The sequence below is a fragment of the Cuculus canorus genome, chromosome 2 (assembly GCF_017976375.1).
Source record: "Cuculus canorus isolate bCucCan1 chromosome 2, bCucCan1.pri, whole genome shotgun sequence".
Classification (NCBI taxonomy): domain Eukaryota; kingdom Metazoa; phylum Chordata; class Aves; order Cuculiformes; family Cuculidae; genus Cuculus; species Cuculus canorus.
The window spans coordinates 5,432,582-5,451,339 of record NC_071402.1 but is presented as its reverse complement, the minus strand read 5'-3'; the positions used below and the strand labels follow the sequence as shown (position 1 = coordinate 5,451,339).

The following is an 18,758-nucleotide window of genomic DNA, read 5'->3' as shown; positions in this document are numbered from 1 at the left end:
AATAAGCTCTCCCCTCAGCCTCCTCTTCTCCAGGCTAAACAACCCCAGTTCCCTTAGCCGCTCCTCGTAAGACTTGTTCTCCAGTCCCCTCACCAGCTTCGTTGCTCTTCTCTGGACACACTCCAGAGACTCAACATCCTTCTTGTGGTGAGGGGCCCAGAACTGAACACAGGATTCAAGGTGTGGTCTCACCAGTGCCGAGCACAGGGGCAGAATAACCTCCCTGGACCTGCTGGTCACACCGTTTCTGATACAAGCCAAGATACCATTGGCTTTCTTGGCCACCTGGGCACACTGCTGGCTCCTGTTCAGTCAGCTGTCAATCAACACCCCCAGGTCCTTCTCCTCTGTGCAGCTTTCCAGCCACTCTTCCCCTAGTCTGTAGCACTGCACAGGGTTGTTTTGTCCCAAGTGGGGACAAAACAACCAGTGGGACCAGTGCTGTTTAATATCTTTGTCAATGATATTGACAGTGAGATTGAGTGCACCCTCAGCACATTTGCAGGTGACACCGAGCTGAGTGGTGTAGTTGCCACACCGGAAGGACAGGATGTCATCTAGAAGGACCTGAACAGACTGGAGAAGTGGGCCTGAGTGAACCTCATGAGGTTAAACAAGGCCAAGTGTGAGGTCCTGCACCTGGGTCGGGGCAATCTCTGTTTTCAGTACACGATGGGAGATGATCTGATTGAGAGCCCTGCAGAGAAGGACTTGAGGTACTGGTTGATGAGAAGCTCAGCATGAGCCAGAAATGTGCACTCGCAGCCTAGGACAACTGTGCAGCCTAGGGCTGCAGTAAAAGAAGCATGGCCAGCAGGTTGAGGGAAGTGATTCTGCTCTTCTGTTCCTCTCGTGTGAGACCTCATTCTGAATACTGTGTCCAGTTCTGGAATCCTCAACATAAGAAGAATATGGAACTATTGGAACGGGTCCAGAGGAGGGCTACAAAGAGGGTCGGAGGGCTGGAGCACCTTCCCAACGAGGACAGGCTGAGAGAGTTGGGCTTGTTCATCCTGGAGAAGAGAAGGCTCAGAGGAGATCTTATAGCGACCTTCCCGTACCTGAAGGGGGCCTAGAGGACAGCAGGAAAGGGGCTGTTCATAAAGGCTTGTGGCGATAGGATGAAGGGGAATGGATGTAAACTGGAGAGGGGCAATTTTAGACTGGACATTAGGAAGAATTTCTTCACCATGAGAGTGGTGAGACACTGGACCAGGTTGCCCAGGGAAGTTGTGGATGCCTCATCCCTGGAAGTGTTCAAGGCCAGGTTGGATGGGGCTTTGGACAGCCTGGTTTAGTGGGATGTCCCTGCCCATGACAGGGGGGTTGGAACTAAATGATCTTTAAGGTCCCTTCCAACCCTAACTATTCTGTGATTCTGTGATTCTATGTGCAGGACCCGGCATTTGGCCTTGTTAAAATGTAATGCTTTGGATTGGAAGGGACCTTAAAGCCCATCTTCTCAGACTGAAGAACCCCAACTCTCAGCCTCCTATGGAAGGTCCTTCAGCTCTGATCATCTTTGTGGCTTTCTTTGGTCTCACACTAAGCGCTCCATGTCCTTCCTGTGCTGAGGACTCCAGAACTAGACACAGGGCTCAAGGTAGAGTATCATGAGAGCAGAGTAGAGGGGCGGAATCACTTGCCTTGCCCTGCTAGTTTTGACAGGAGTTACTCAACAAAGTGGGGATAATTTGGTAGCGGTGTGAAGTAATTCCACTTGTTCATTTTGTAATTTTACTTTTTCTGAGCTGAGATGGAGAATTTGCAGAAACAGCAAAATATTTGAACAATGCACATCCTTTACTTGGTGATATCCCATTTCCTGTCTTCTGTTGGAGATAAAAGCTAATGTTATGGGAATAAAACTATTCTTAGGACAACATGAGGTCTAAATCCCTGTATAGAGATAAAGTTCAGTGATTACTCTGAATTTGGTACAGCATAAGCAATTCAGATAAGGCAGAAGTCGATGGGTTGGTTTCTGCTTTAAATATGTGGTTTACAATTTGTTTATGACTGTAGCCACTTCACAAGTGAGTTAGCAATTAAAGTGCTCTTCCTTGTTTTGCTTGGTTAAAAAGGTGCTGGTTGTTTTGTTAGGTACCTACGAGCCACCCTGCTGTGGTTCCAGCACGTGCCAAAAAGCCAAGCTGCTCCCAGGATCTTGATTGTCTTGCTTGAACTTGAATTTGATTGTGCGCTCTAATAGAGTCAGATAAAGAAGTCTTTGTTAAACTTGTTGCTGCTCACTCGCTCAGGAGATGCCTTTCACTGATGCCAGCTTCCTAAGTGATACCAGTGAATTACAGAATCGTTTAGGTTGGGAAAAACCTTTAAGATTGAGTCAAATTCCAGGATCTCATTCATGTGTACATTCGAATTGGGGAAGTAATTGTGTCATCAGTGTCACCACCAGGCTATTGAAGTCAGGGTGAGGGGGTGGATGTGTGTGTGTGTGTGTGTGCGTTTGTGTGTGTTCCGAAGGAAGTAAACCCAAAAGCAGGGGGATTTCTTTTACATTCCAGTCTGCTCAGCTTGGTCTCATTGCTTTAAAAAAATTCATAGAACAACAAATAAGAATTGGTTACAAAAAGTAGAAGCCATTCCAGTATTCCAATTGCACTACAGTGTTATTTCTTTGCTCATGGTATGAAATAGGTGTCAGAATGGAAAGTGATCCCTACGCTGGTTGGTATTAACTACACTAATACCCCTGCAAGCTGCTACACCACAGGGGTTTCAGTCACTCCGTTAGAGCAAGTTTACAGATTTATTCCACTTCTTGTTCCTTCTGTAGCACTGTCTATGTGAAGAAACAGTAGAATATGTTTTGTGTCTAATTTCTGTGAATGTGGAAAGCAGAGACCTTATTGAGAGAAAATAAGACCATTTCAGTGGAAAGTAGTGAATCTCTGCTGATATTTACAGGTGAAACAGCAGGGCAAAAACCATAGAATCATTAAGGTTGGAGAAGACTTCCTAAGTCATCAAATCCAACTGTCAGCCCAACTACTAAACCACATCCCAAAAAACTTGATAGCACTTCAGTTCTTGGCCTTGAAAGTGTGTTGGTGCATTCTTAACTTTATCATGATACAGGGTAATAAGGTCAATGAAGTCAGTGAGAATATGGTATAAACCACTCCCAAAGTGAGAGAAGTCATATGTGACTGTCCTGTTGTCTATGAAAATTCCAGGAACAAAGTTACAGTTGCACTGAAGCTCATGAAACTGAACTCTCTGGGCTTGATGTCCAAGTGGAGACCAGTGACAAGTGGTGTTCCACAGGGGTTGGTATTGGGACTGGTATCTTTTAAATTCCTTGTTGCAGACATGGACAGTGGGATTGAGGGCACCCTCAGCAAGTTTGCCCATGACACCAAGCTGAGTGGCACGGTCGACATGCTTGAGGGAAGCGATGCCATCCAGAAGGACCTGGACAGAGGGTCCTGCACCTGGGTTGGGCCCATCCCAAGCACAAGTACAGGTTGGATAGGGAGTGGATCGAGATGTCTCGGATCTTCTGATTGGCTCCATCGCTGGGTTCTGTATGTGCCCACCACAGTCAGTGGTGCAGATCTTGGCTCTCACAGTGTCTGCATTGTTCTTGCTGGCCCTGCTGGCGCGGACAGAACTGCCAAATCAGTTTCGTTTTCTCCTGTCATGTCCCTGGGCGTCAAGTTTTGCCAAGGAAATAAAGTGTGATCCAACTGAGCGTTCGTTATTAGGGGAGTGGAAGGGATTATTACTGCTATTGTTGTTATTCAACACTTTTGATGTCACCTCTGGAGTACTTTCCCAAACTTGGATACCTTAATATTGGAGAACTGCTGGCATATGGGAGTGAGGCTGGAAGAGGCTAAGCTGTATGAGGGCTGGAGCACAAGGCAGGAAGAATCTTCTTCCTAAGGGATTTTTGAAACTTGACTGGATGAGATCCAGAGCAACCTGATCTAACTTCAAAGTAATCATAGACCCATAGAATGCTTTGGGTTGGAAGGGATCTCCTTTACAGCTCATCCAGTCCAACACCCCTGCAGTAAACAGGGATATCCTTAACTAGATAAAATTGCTCAGAGCCTGATCCAACCTGCTCTTGAATGTTTCCAGGGATGGGCCCCCCACTACCTCCCTGGGCAGCCTGTTCTGGATTTCACCACCCTCACTGTATCCAGTCTAAATCTGCCCTCCCTTAGTGTAAAAACATTATTCCTTGTCCTGTTACAACAGGCCTTGCTAAAAAGTCTGTCCTCATTCTTCCTTTAGCCCCCTTTAAGTACTGGAAGGCCACTACAAGGTCTCTCTGGAGCCTTCTCTTCTTCAGGCTGAATAACCCCAACTCTCTCAGCCTGTATTTGTAGGAGAGGTATTTCAGCTCTCTGATGATCTTTGTGGCTTCCTCTGGACCCACTCCAATGGCAATGTGTCCCTCCTGGGCCCTTGAGGGCCCCAGAGCTGGGTGCAGGACTCCAGGTGTGGTCACATGAGAGCAGAGCAGAGGGGCAGAATCACCTCCCTTGCTTGACCTGCTGGTCACACTTCTTTTGATGCAGTCCAGGATATGGTTGGCCTTAATGGATATCGTAGCTTTGAGCAAAGAGTTGCACTAGAACCTCCAGAGGTCCTTTCCAGACGTAATTTTTCTAAGGCTTGTAACTTTTCCCTGCCCAATTTCTCCTTAAAGAAGCCAGTTATTTCATGACATCCACAATGAAATTAACTTTTTTAGTGATGAGAAGAGGAGAATGAGATGAAGGAAACACCAAGTAGCTGAGATCACACACTGGTCTGTGATTTCAACACTCTTGTTTGTGTCTAAAATAGGCCAGTCATTGTAAAAAGTCTGTTTCTTGTCTGTGTCCTGCACAGCACCATTGTAACAAGTCAGTAAATGGGGATGGAATAAAATCCCAGATTTCTGGAATCTTGCAGAGTTGCAGGAAAGAAAAGGCATTAATGTTTATAAGAAGCTATGTTTGATGCAAGGACATTTGATAGTAAAAAGCAACAGAAGAGAAGCATTTCAAAATGAAGAAGTAACAGTAGAAGCAGAGAATGTAAGATGCTCAAAGAGTAGTAGAAACCAGTGAATGTTGTTCTGTTGGTGCCTATTTACTCTCCCTGAACTGAAAGAGTAAGAAAGTACAACTTTGGCTGCAGACATTAATATGAGCTGACCTGAGTGCTGCTGACTGAGTCACTGGGTCAGCGTTGACAGTGCTGTTCTGTGGGTTCAATATTATAGTTCAAGACATTAAGGAGCTGCCGTTTTAGAAGCTGTTACACTGTGATGCTCTTAAATTGCTGGCTGTCATCCAGTGCCTGGTAGCACAGAGATGCCTTCAATGTAAGCCAGGGAACTGCCCTGTCAAAGCAACTTTGTATGAAAACCTCTGCCGGGCAAATCTGCCAAGTTGAGGTTGCTACTGTTTTGGTAGGTCTGTGTTTTTCTTGCACAACGGCCTCAGGGCTGAGCCTTAATTCTTAATTTCCTTCTGAAATGTTTGGCTGCATGTTGTTTTGAGAGTGATCATGTTGGATTCATCTGCATTTCCAGTTTCTTCACTTGAAATGGATGTCAGCTGCCAGGAAAGGAAAAAGACACTGGGAGTTTTTAGCATGGGAGGATATGGCGCTCAGTAGCCTGATTCGTAATGTGCTTTTTAAAGTCACTGCTGTCTCTTAAATATCCTGAAAAAAACAGTGGATGTGATCCATCTGGACTTCTGTAAAGCCTTTCACACAGTCTTCCACAACATCCTTCTCTCTAAATTGGAGAGATATGGATTTGATGGGTGGACTGTTTGGTGGAAAAGAAATTGTTTGGATGGTCGTATTCAGAGAGTAGTGGTCAATGGCTGAAAGTCCATTTGGAGATCTGTGACAAGTGGTGTGCTTCAGGGGTCCGTACTGGGACCAGTGCTCTTTAATATCTTCATCAGTAATATAGACAGCAAGATTTAGCATACCCTCAGCAAGTTTGCAGATGACATCAAGATGACTGGTGCAGTTGCCACATGGGAATGATGGGATGTAGTCCAGAGGGACCTGGACAGGGTGGAAAAGTGGGCGTGATTGAACCTCATGAGGTTCAGCAAGGCTAAGTGCAAGGTCCTAAACCTGGGTCGAGGCAATCCACTGTTTCAATACAGGATGGGAGATGATGTGATTGAGAGCAGTCCTGCAGGGAAGGACTTGGGGGTGCTGGTTGATGAAAAGCTCGACATGAGCCCATGAGCCAGCAATGTGTGCTTAAAGCTCAGAAGGCCAACTGTGTCCTGGGCTGCATCAAGAGAAGCGTGGGCAGCAGGTTGAGGGGAGGTGATTTTGCTCCTCTGTTCCTCTCTTGTGAGACCTTATCTGGAGTGTTGTTTGCAGTACCTGAAAGGGGCTACAAGAAAGCTGGGGAGAGACTGGCTATAAACTGGAGAAGGGCAGATTTAAACTAGACATAAGGTGGGATTTTTTCACTGTGAGAGTGGTGAGGCACTGGAGCAGGTTGCCCAGGGAAGCTGTGGATGCCCCATCCCTGGAGGTGTTCAAGGCCACGTTGGATGAGGTGTCCCTGCCCATAGCAGGGGGCATGGAATTGGATGGTCTTTAAAGTCCCTTCCAGTCCCAACTGTTCTATGATTCTATGTTTATACGATGGATTCTTACCTGAATTTTTATCTTTTCCACTCTAATTGCTTTCTAGTTCAGACTCAAATGTTCATTACGAGAGTGTTTTTTCACTTATTTTTAGGGAAATGCTTTTTCTCAAGTATGTTACTATAGAATATGGTGGATCTTAGGATACAGTAACTAATGTATCATGAAGGTAAGTATTCCTTCTCATTTTTGCTGTGACGCTCAAATATGAAGAAGGTTACTTGTGGACTCACCTACTAAGACTAATAAGCTGAGACTCTTTGTTCCAAAAGTTGAATGGAGGGAGATTGTCTTCAGTGAAGCAATAGAACTTTATGTTGTAGCTGTTTTAAAAAGTAAGCAAATTATGAGAGGGGCCAGTGTTGGTTCTCAGGGAATATCTTAAATACAAGTAATGCCGATGCATCATATCTGAAGGTAAAAACAACACATATGCTTCATCCAGCTTTCAGTCGGTTGGCAAAAAATTGAAAAAGAAACTGCTTTTTAGCCACAGTGAGGCTCGCCTTTCCTGTTTCCAAACTTCCGTTGACTAAACAAAGCTTTTACTGGCTGTTTTGATCTTGCAGGAAGAATTAAAATTGTCTTGAAGTAATTGAAAATGCAGCTAGTTGTTTCTACTATATGTCAGGAAGACAGAAAGTGCTTCCAAGTATAAGGAAATCTCCTCTTTTGATCGCTTCCTCCATGTGTTTTTGTAGCGAGCCAGTGAGGGCTTTCAATGCAGTAGTTGCCTACTAAACATGTAATGTCATACATGCTCTCAGGATGCCTGTTGCACGTAGTAATCAGTATATGGAGAAGCTTTCATGGCTTCTTCTTGTACAATGTCTTAAAACTGTTTATTTTAGCGGTGAATGTCATTTTTAATTGTACTTTCTTAATTGCCTCATAAAGTTAAAAGTTGTCTTATGAAAGCTTGTGTGGTTTTGTTATTGGCTTTTTTTTTTTCTGTAGCAGTTATTCCGAGTTAAAATGTAGCTTTTCCTAAAGATGAACAAAAACTTATCTAAGGAGGTTAGCTCTTTGTCTTTGTTTTCATGTATTTGTTGCCTGGTTTCCTTTATTGCTGGTGTTTCTTTTAAGTGTGACTTATGCTTAATCCTAACATTTCAAAGGAGGAAACATTACCTTTGATATTTGTTAGTTTTCTTATGCCAAAGACAAAATATTGATATGGTGCGTTTTGAATGATTCTTTGGCTACTGAAAATGCCCAGTGTTCCTCTTGCATAAACATATGTAAACCAAGAAATTGGAAGGAAAAATTAATTAATTATTTAGAATGAAGAAAAAAAATATTCTAACTCCACAATTTTAGGGTTAGAGAGAAAACAAGACTAGAAATGGTTTAAAAACCTTTGTCTGTAAGAGTGTCAGCTTAGTGGGGTTTTTTTGCTTTTTTTTTTAATAGGGTACTCCAAGAAAACCCAAAAGTCTTCCTTCCCTTGATCCAGAAGTTCTTTCTGTGTTTGTGCCTCCGTTTATCAGCAGAGATGACATTCATGTGACTAATACAAGCGCTAATAACTTGAATAGAGGTAAACGGCGGTCTTTCCGAAAGAAGAAAGAGAGACCAAAGATTGAAACTGTCAAGAGCCTAAACGGGGAGCAGAAAGCACCTGATACTGAAGATATTACAGTTCCAAAGGACATTGATCTTATTGGTTTGCCACAGCTGTGCTTCCCAGGTATGGTAGGAGTCACACTTAGTAATGTGAACTGTTTTAATAGCTGTGCTATGGATTAACAAATATCTAATTTTTTATTATGGAATGGCTTTAAATTGGAAGAGGAAAGATTTAGATTAGACATTAGGAAGAAATTCTTCATGATGAGGTTGGTGAGGCACTGGCCCAGGTTGCCTAGGGAAGTTTTGGATGCCCCATCCCTGGAAGTGTTCAAGGTCAGGTTGGCCTTGAACAGCCTGGTCTAGTGGGAGGTGTTCCTGCCCATGGTTTGAACTGGTTGATCTTTAAGATCTCTTCCAACCCAAACTGTTCTATGATTCTATGATCATCTTCTCTCTCTCTTTGTATTTCACAGTATAAAAACTGTGTCTGTGAGCTGGTCAGTGATGAAAGCAACTGTTACCTGAATTGGGTACCCTTACTCTGTGTGGCTATGTTGAGTGGAACAGCTCTCTTAGCAGTAACAGCTGCAGCACCTGCAAGCAAGGGAAGCTGAAAGTCGCTTTAGCCCTTTTTGATAAATCTTGGTTTGAAAGAAGTACATGCACGCACATACTTCTAAATTTTTTATTCCCTCAAAATGATTTGTGTACTCCTTCACTTTTCATTTGATATTAAAATGTGCCTGCAGTAGTGGCTGTTTCCTCCAGGTTTAATTGCAGAAATTTTAGTATGCATGTCAGTATTGCAGACCTTATAAATATTTTGAAAGGAAATTAAAAATGAACAGCCCCCGTCTATCATATTTTGCCACTTAAAGTGCAGAATAATTACATAATATTTTTTGATTCTTCAGTGATGTGCAGCTCACAACCTTTGTAACAACCCTCATATCAAATAGGTAATATGTGTGCATTTTAATCCCTTAAAATGAGACATTTCTCTTGATATTAGGTGGATATGTACAGTATTGGTCACGAATCACTTTTCAAGCAGCTGTAGTTAAATGTGTAGTTAAAAAAGGTTTCTGTCTTCATTGCAGGAGGACTTTATATAGCTTCTGAACCAAAAGAGGACCACATTCATTTCCTGGTCTTCACAGATGTCTGTGGTAACAGAACATATGGTGTTGTTGCACAGTACTACCAGCGTATGCAAGTATGTTATTTAACTCATGCTTTTATTAAAGCATATGAAAATGTATAAAATAAAACAAAACACTTTCAAAATAATGTCATATTTAATTTATGAAATCAGTTAACAGTTAGGTTTTTATGTTAGTAGGAATCCAGAGGGATTTTTAGTAGCCATCCAGAAGGACCTTGACAGGCTTGAGAGGTGACCTTGCGTGAACCGCATGTGTTCAGCAAGGCCAAGAACAGGGTCCTGCACCTGAGTCAATGCAATCCCAAGCAAAATTACAGTCTGGGCAGTGAATGGATTGAGAGTAGCCCTGAAGGGAAGAGCTTAAGGGTGCTGGTGGATGAGAAACTCAACATGAGCCAACCTTGCGTGTGCACAGTCCAGAAAGCCGACTTTATCCTGGGCTACCTTAAAAGAAGTGTGACCAGCAGTGCAAGGGAGTTGATTCTCTCCTCCTGCTCTGCTCTCGTGAGACCTCACCTGGATTCCTACATTGATCTCTGGAATCTTCAGGAAGGGCATGGACCTGTTAAAGCGGGTCCAGAGGAGGCCACAAAGATGACCAGAGGGCTGTAGCGCCTCCCATATTAGAACAGGCTGAGAGAGTTGAGGTTGTTCAGCCTGGAGAAGAGAAGACTGCAGGGAGACCTTGTAGTGGCCTTCCAATACTTGAAGAGGGCCTTCAAGAAAGGTGGAGAGGGACTCTTTATCAGGGAGTGCAGGGATAGGATGAGGGGTAACGATTTTAAGCTGAAAGAGGAGAGATTTAGATGAAATACTAGGCAGAAATTTTCCTGTGAGGGTGGTGAGGCACTGGCACAGGTTGCCCAGAGAAGTAGTGGATGCCCTATTCTTGGAGGTGTTCAAGGCCAGGTTGGACAAGGCTTTCAGCAACCTGATCCAGTGGAAAGTGTCCCTGCCCATGGCAGGGGAGTCAGAACCGGATGGGCTTTAAGGTCCTTTCCAGCCCAAACTGTTCTATGATTCTGTACATACTGAGCAAGTCATACTTCAGATTGCCGTTGTATATTAAATACTTTGAAATGTCTTTGCATTAGGAAAAACTGTTACAGACTTCAATTAAGAGTTTTGGATATTTAGGAGCATACTTTGTTGGACATCTTTTTTGATGAAGAAGGTGCCCTGTGTTCTTTCTAAATACCTTTTACACTCTAATTCTTTTTAATATGTATATGTAAGTCTTGTAAGCTTTCATGTTTTCTGAAGAACTTAAGGGAGACAGGCATCCCAATCCCCTTGAAATATAGAGGGAATTGGTTATTGTATCTCTAGGATTCTCAAGAAAATATCAGCTATAAATTCATGATTAACATAAACACATTAATCTGTAGTTTTCTTGCAGGATGGCTGTACTGCCTCGAATGGGCAGGCCCACTGGGAATCTGCACAGACTGGGAAGATGCCTGCCTGTTTTGTACCATTCGCTATTTGTGTTATATCGCGATATCCATATTATAATGCCCTCAAGGATTGTCTCTCTTGGTAAGAATTACTGTCCTGTGTCTTTCTCTTGGAAATAACTGTGGAGTTTTTAATACAGGAAGTTGCATAATGTGGTCAGGAAAGCTGTGTATAATGCTAAAACCAACATGAGTTTTAAGTTATGGTAGCGTGAGGTGTGTGGGAGAGGAAGAAATGTGATATCAATGTTTCCCAGACAATAAGTGCAACTTATAACTAATTTCCTTGATATTTACGATGATGCATTTGTTTTCTTTGAGTTTTTGTTAAGTCTAGAAAATACTAATTCACAGGGAACAGATTGGTTGAAGATTTGGGGTTTTTTTTTTTGGAAGATGGTTAACTATAATTTTGTCATGCTGGTGAAAATCGCTTTGAAAGCACGAAAACCTTTCTGTAATGCACCAAATAAATGTCATTACAGCATGAATATATTTATTAGTAAGAAGGTAATGACACTTTAACCAGGTAATCCAAGTTGCTTGAGGGAGTACAGTGGTTACTTGGCTATTGTAAAACTAGGAGAGAAGATATTAGGATACTGAACACTTCACTACTTAGAAACATTCAGATACTCCTCAGTGTAGATGACTTAAAAGATAAGTCGGGCTGACAGTTGGACTTGATGGTCCTAGGGGTCTTTTCCAGCCTTAATGATTCTATGATAAGTGAACGTGACTCTTACTTGTTATTTAGCAATTTAACTATTTTGAGGTTGTGTGTTGCTTTATGGCTAAAGCATTAAAATATATGAGCTTCTATTCTGAAATGGATTAAAAGCTTCTTGCATCAGGGCGGCTGTCTCTGTATACTGGATGTTACTGGGTGATCTGCACTTGCAGACTGTAGTCCAAAGGCAGAAGAGTTTTTTCACTGAATTCCAGTTAAGCTTTCTAAAGTCAGGTTTGAAGTTGGGTGTGTTTCTTTTGCAGGTGTTTAGTTCTTATACCTAAGTTAAGATGTTAGGGTTTTAGGTCAGAGTGTAAATCTTTCAGTTTGTTTGACCAGCGGAAGGCTTGCTGAGCAGATGAGCAAGCAAGGGTGTGCCTGCTGGCTCCAGCCGAGGTATATCACTAGCCTCTAACCCGGCTGAGTACCAAGATGAGACTGAGTACTCATTTTTCCACCCCATACACCACTTGTTCCTGGTGCTGTGGGCTGGGATCTGGCTGGAGCGCTGACTGGCTTTCCCTGGTTCCAGTGAAGAGAGCCCTGGAGGAAGAAAGCAGTGCCTTCCTCTTTGGCAGTTCAGATGTTGCCTCCAAAAGAGCTGTGATACCAGAAATGAGTCACTGTGGCAACCCCTAAGCATGAGCAAACACGCCACTGACGCTGCTTGTGCTACCTTGGCTCTGTTGTTTCTAAAGCATTACCAAAAGGGTTTAATGTGGACAGGGGACTTCAACACTGTGGAAACTGGGTATTCACAGGTTAGTGCAGAATCAAGATAAATAAAAAAGGATTTGTTTCCCTTTCGCCTTTCCTGCCTAGATCACTTTTCCCACTCCTCATGTTTAAGGCAATTTCATCAGCTGATTGTAGGAGCTGATTCATTGCTGCATTTCTGTAGTCTCAAATCCCAAGTAAACTCTGATGTGTGTTTATACAACTACATACCAGCTGCTTTACTGTTTATATCCAGCCTTTATAATAGGATCCATGCTTCTTTTATACTGTGAACTCAGCCTGTGTTGAGGGGTGTCACTACACACGAGCTTTCCACTAGGTGGAAAATATCAGTAGTATAGATTCAGCTCTGCAGTTCTGGTGTTCATCAGTGTTTTATGTAATGTCCAGAGGAGGGCTACAAAGGTGACTGGAGGGCTGGAGCACCTTCCCAACGAGGACAGGCTGAGAGAGTTGGGCTTGTTCAGCCTGAAGAAAAGGCTCTGAGGAGGTCTTATAGCAACCTTCCAGTACCTGAAGGGGGCCTACAGGACAGCTGGAGAGGGGTTATTCATAAAGTCTTGTGGTAATAGGATGAGGGGGAATGGGTATAAACTGGAGAGGGGCAGATTTAGATTAGGCATTAGGAAGAATTTCTTCACTATGAAAGTGGTGAGACACTGGAACAGGTTGTCCAGGGAAGTTGTGGATGCCTCATCCCTGGAGGTGTTAAGGCTAGGTTGGATGGGGCCTTGGGCAGCCTGATTTAGTGGGATGTCCCTGCCCATGGCAGGGGGGTTGGAACCAGATGATCTTTAAGGTCCCTTCCAACCATAACTATTCTATGATTCTACAATTCTATTCATAAATGAGGAATCTTTTCTCTGAAGTGAGACATCTCTGAGCTGGAAGAAGCAGTCAGTTTGCAAATGGCTTTTTAAACAGCCCAGGGAAAGTGAGGTGGGAAAATGTTTAGAGGAAAACTATGCAAAATTCTGAAGGTTACAAAAATGTTTCTAGGTCTCTTGTATTTGTTTAGAGCAGACAAGAAGCAGATGGAGTTAACTCTCTAAGAGATGCAAGCTTCAGCCTCTGGGTGGATATTATAAACGTTATTATTAAATATTTCTGCCTTGGTCATGTATCGTGGAATCATAGAATGATTTGGGTTGGAAGGGACCTTAATGATGATCCAGTTCCAAGTCTGCTGCCATGGGCAGGGCCACCTCACACTAGACCAGGCTGCTCAAGGCCCCATCCAACCTGGCCTTGAACACCTCCATGGAGGGAACATCCACAACTTGCCTGGGCAACCTTTGGCAGTGTCTCGCCATCCTCATTGTGGAGAATTGCTTCCTCATCTCTAATCTAATCTAAATCTTCCTCCTTCCAACTTAAAGCCATTCCCACTCATCCTATCACTACATGTCCTTGTAAAAAGTCCCTCCCCATCTTTCTTGTAGCCCCCTTAAAGTACTGGAAGGCTACTATGAGGTCTTCCCAGAGCCGTCTCTTCCCTAGGCTGAACAATCCCAACTCTCTCAGCCTGTCCTTCTATGGGAGGTGCTCCAGCCATCTGATCATCTTCATGGCCTCCTCTGAACCCATTCCAACGGTTCCATATCCTTCTTATATTGGGAATTTCAGAGTAGCATAGGGTTTTATACCTATTTAAGGCATTAGCATCCAAACTAACTATTGTGTGTGGCTTTTTCCTTTAAACTTAGTCTGTACTGGTTTTTAAGGGGATTTCAGATTTGTCAGTAACCCACCATCCATACCTGAAGTGATTTGTAAATATGTGAATAATTATAGGGGAGTTGTCAACTGTGTTGGTACCATGTATTGTCCTGGTCATGTGCCAGGGCGTGTTGTCAGACAGTTGCACAGCTCTTCTCTCTCCTTTGCTTCTGCATCTGAGTGTAAGGTGCAAGTGTGCGGAAGTGGCAGGAGAGGGGAACGCAAGTGCCAAAGCTGCATTCAGTGCTGGTGTTTTCCATTGTGCTGGAAACTCAGCTGATTAAATTTCCATAATATTTTCTTCTGGATAAATCTTGTAATCATCACATGCTTTTGTTTCATGTTTTCATAATTTCAGAATGTTTGCCCTTTGGGATGTTTTTAGGAAAAGATGTTTTATTGTGCTAAGAGTATAATTTGAGCTAGAAGAAAGAAGGAATGGAGAGGTACCATTTTTCTATATTTTAGTGATGTTGATGAAATTTTTCCATATAGCATGAAACAGCTGCCAGGATGTGGGGCCATTCTGTATGGAATATAAGCAATTACAGTAAAAACCTTGGTGATAAATTTGGAATTTAATGCCCTGCACAGCTGAGGCTTTTTCATCTTTTTGTAACATGGTAAAATGTTGACATTGTTTTCCTGTAAAGCAGAAAGGGAGTTATTTTCATTACATGCTTTCACTGTAGTCAGGTGGCCAGGGGGCTGAAAATCTAATTAAATGTTTTTGTTGACCGAGTGTGCTCAAGCAGTAGGACCTCATATACTTAGCAAATAATGACACGTTCAACAGCGCACTTATGTCCTTGGTATGCTTCAGCGGTGACTTGCAGGTTGCTTCAACTATTTAATCATTCTTTGAGGCTGGAGGTTTGAAAACACTTGCTGGTGGACCTCAAGCCACCTCTTATAGCCCTTTCTTTGTGAGAAATACTGGAAAAATACTACTTCTTATTGCTGACGAAGGGCTGATGTTGAAGTAACATCTGAAGGAATTCTGCTTCCATTCAGGACCTTTTTGCAGCAAGACATTTTGTTTTTCTCCAGAATTCTGCTGTGTAGCTTATTTTCTTTACCACCTCCAGTGCACACAATTGCTTATAGATGGCGTATTACTTATGTTCGTTCAGAGGAGTCCTCAAAGTAATTTTATTGTCATAAACATTCCCAGAGAAAACCTGGGTTCCTAAATTTTTATCACATGGCAGAATGTAATAGAAATGGTAACTGAAAACTGAGATTAAACAGATACAAAGGCAACACCAAACTGCAAATCCATATAGGCTCTTTGAACTGCAAGGGGAACTTTCATCATAGTAATAAAGGTCTTCATATGCTGTGTAATTAATTGTATAAATAATTATGTATTACTAGCATACAGTGCTTCCAAATCTGGAACAATTGGAATGGAACGTGTCTGCCTTTCTCCAAAGCAAGCAGCATCCACACTTTTTTCATAACACCACAGCTGTTGGATTATTCTACATCATTATTTGTAAAGGTTCAGTTTTAAATTGAGACGTTTGGGCACTTTGCACTGGTAGTTTTACCTCAACCTGTTACATTACATGGGAAGTGAAATATTCTTGGCATTAATCTCCTTCTGGATGAACTCCCATTTTGGGTGGATGAATAGGCTCCATTCAAACAGTAAATCTTCCAGCCTGTTTATTTGTCCTTTCGGCTCCTTTGAGAAGAGGTTGAAGTGTGCAAATAGCTCACAGCATTGAGGCAGTACAAAGGACCTATTCTTAGATGTTCTTGCTTTCTAAAACATCTGTCTGTGGACAGTTAGTAGAGGTAATGGAAAGTTCATAAACTCCTTAGCTCTCCGGTTTAATGTTTCAGAGATTACTTCATTTATTTCAGCAGACGTTTGCAGTGCAGAGCTGTCACCTGCTATTACATTGCGTTAAAGAGCACAGTGTACTGATTAAAGAACTCTTTCTGAACATCTGCTGCTTTTCCAGCTTTGGGGTCAGGTTGTTTCTGTTGTAACATTTACTGGATATGTTTATGTGCTTTTTGTCTCAAAAAACCCACCCCAACGACAACCTACCAAAAAAACCAAAATAGGCAGATCTGCCTGTGCTGTTAGGCCACACCTAGGGCGTTATTAAGCATGACAGCTTATTTGTTTAAATTGATGACTCTGCTGTCTGGTTTTCTTTGATAAATCTTAAATTTCCCTCCCCTGCCTCCTCTGCTCCCCTAAGTAGCTCATGGGTTTTGGGGGGACACGTGTCACAGCCTAGTGCTCAGCCCAGGGTGGTTCCAAATGTGAATTTAGTAAATGTGAATGACACAGAATCACAAAATGGTTTAGGTTGGAAAAGACCTTTAAGATTATCGAGTCCAACCATCGATCCAGCCCTGCTAAGTCCACTATTAGACCATCCCAAAGTACAGCATCTACTCCTCTTTTAAAACACCTCCAGGGATGGTGAATCAACCACCTCTCTGGGCAGCCTATTCCAATGCTTGACAACCCTTTCAGTAAAGAAATTCTTCCTAATATCCAATCTAAATCTCCCCTGGTGCATCTTGAGGCCATTTCCCCTTGTCCTGTCACTGGCTACAAGGGAGAAGAAACCAACCCCACCTAACTACAACCTCCTTTTAGGTAGTTGTCTCATCACTCCACTTAAAAGCTCAGTAGTATATGATGAAATACTGTTATTCAGGAGTCTAAATGCCACACACAAATGTCATGTCCTGGATTCTGTTATATCTCTGTATCTGTTCAGTTGCTTTCTAGACCACTTTCTTCCTGGAGAAGAAGTATTCTTCTGCAGAAAACGTGTAAAACTGCAAACTGATATAAAACCTCAAGGGAGACCATAACCATATTGAGTTCCAAGTTTCTGTATATATGGATTTGCAAGTTTAAATTTCTGATTTTGTAAAGGTCTTTTGCTATAAATGTGTATGTGACACTTGTACTGACAAAAATGCTGTTTCTGACTCAGATATCAAACTATTAACTGTCACATTTCAGAAATGCCATTGGCATTAAGGGTTTGCAGACTTAAAAGCACATTTGTTTAAATGTTCACTAATTGTGCTGGCATTTAATGTCCCTGTACTTGGTGCTGGTGAGGCTGCATGTTGAATCCTGTGTGCAGTTTTGGGCCCCTCGCTGCAAAAAAAATAGCAATAAGGGGCTGGAGCACATCCAAGGGAAGGCAGTGAAGCTGGTGAAGGGTCTGGAGCACAGGGGTTATGAGAGTCAGCTGAGGGAACTGGGCATGTTTAGTCTGCAGAAGAGGAGGCTGAGGGGAGACCTCATTGCTTTCTACAACTCCCTGAAAGGAAGTTGTAGCGAGGTGGGTACTGGTCTCTTCAACCAAGTAACAAGTGATAAGACGAGAGGATACAGCTTCAAGTTGCGCCAGGGGAGGTTTAGACTGGATATTAGGAAAAAATTATTTACTAAAAGAGTGCTCAAACATTGGAAGAGACTGCCCAGAGAGGTGGTGGAGTCACTATCCCTGGAAGTGTTCAGAAAACATGTAGACGTAGCACTTGGGGACATGGTTTCATAGGCATGGTGGTGTTGGGCTGATGGTTGGACTGGATGACCTTAGAGGTCTTTTCCAACCTTTATGATTCTATGTCTACACACTCTCTTTTCCTCTGATGCTGTTTTCCATCCCAGAGCTGATGTCTGATGCTTGGGATGGGAGAAACACCATGGCACTGTGGTGCAGCTGTGAGTGGTTTGTTCTTCAAGCAATCTTGGTAAGACACTGCTTTACCTGTGTCTCACCTCCAGGTTTTCTTTGCCATCGCAGGACCGTTAGAACGTCCTGCCGTCTGAATCCTCTGTGTGCCGTCTGAATCCTCTGATGTACACGATGCAGTAGTAGATTATGCATGGAAGTGAAAAAAACTCTTCTGACAAAACTGCATCATTAAATTCAAATGGAACTGCCAAAGTAGCTAATAAATTAGAAAATAATTAGCTGGAATGATACCTTCATTATTCCTAATATCGTGGGATCTTTAGTTCTAGGTTATCAGTAGTAAGGCTTGATTTTTCTGTTTGCATGTTACTATTAAAGCAGAATGTCTTTAAATTGGAAGAGGTAAGATTTAGATTATGCATTAGGAAGAAATTCTTCATGATGAGGGTGGTGAGGCACTGGCAAAGGCTGGCCAGGGAAGTTGTGGATGCCCTCTCCCTGAGATGTTCAAGGCCAGGTTGTAGGGACCTTGAGCAGCCTGATCCAGTGTGAGGTGTCCCTGCCTGTGGCAGGGGGATTAGAACTGGTAGTCTTTAAGGTCCCTTCCAACCCAAACCATTCTATGATTCTATGAGTTAAAATTAATTTTCTGTACTTCAATTTCAGCTTGCTCGTGCAACTGCGACCTTTGATGGATTTCAGTGTTGAGGAGCACATTAAAGAATTTGCTGCAAAATTAACTTTAATACCCAGCCCACCACCTGGACCACTCCACTTGGTAACTACTGATGCGAAATTTCACCATTAGTTAGTTATGTCTTATAGAGCATTAAGATCTTGTTTTCTATAAATTGGGGTAAGTTCTTCCCTGTCAGGTCAGAGGTTTTACTTGCTGATATAAAGCTGATGTCAGTAGCTGTGCTTTGCAAGTACAGCTCTGCATTATTAGTACATAAAATAACTGTGTGACCAGGGTACAGGCTTGAGTGCTGGTGTACCAGTTAGAATCATGGAATGGTTTGAGTTGGAAGGGA

At 42.7% G+C, this 18,758-nt stretch overlaps 1 protein-coding gene across 3 annotated transcripts in view; it reads left to right on the top strand.

Moving 5' to 3' along the window:
• Positions 1-18,758, top strand: part of DENND3 (DENN domain containing 3) — a 54,860-nt gene that overhangs the window by 487 nt on the left and 35,615 nt on the right. Inside the window, exons 2-5 of one of the 3 annotated variants that reach the window (XM_054059731.1) lie at positions 8,068-8,344; positions 9,327-9,442; positions 10,791-10,930; positions 18,391-18,502. In XM_054059731.1, the coding sequence (XP_053915706.1) occupies positions 8,068-8,344; positions 9,327-9,442; positions 10,791-10,930; positions 18,391-18,502 (645 nt within the window). Of the gene's footprint in view, positions 1-8,067; positions 8,345-9,326; positions 9,443-10,779; positions 10,931-18,390; positions 18,503-18,758 lie in introns of those variants that run through there. The other 2 variants (XM_054059732.1, XM_054059733.1) reach the window with 2 other exon arrangements.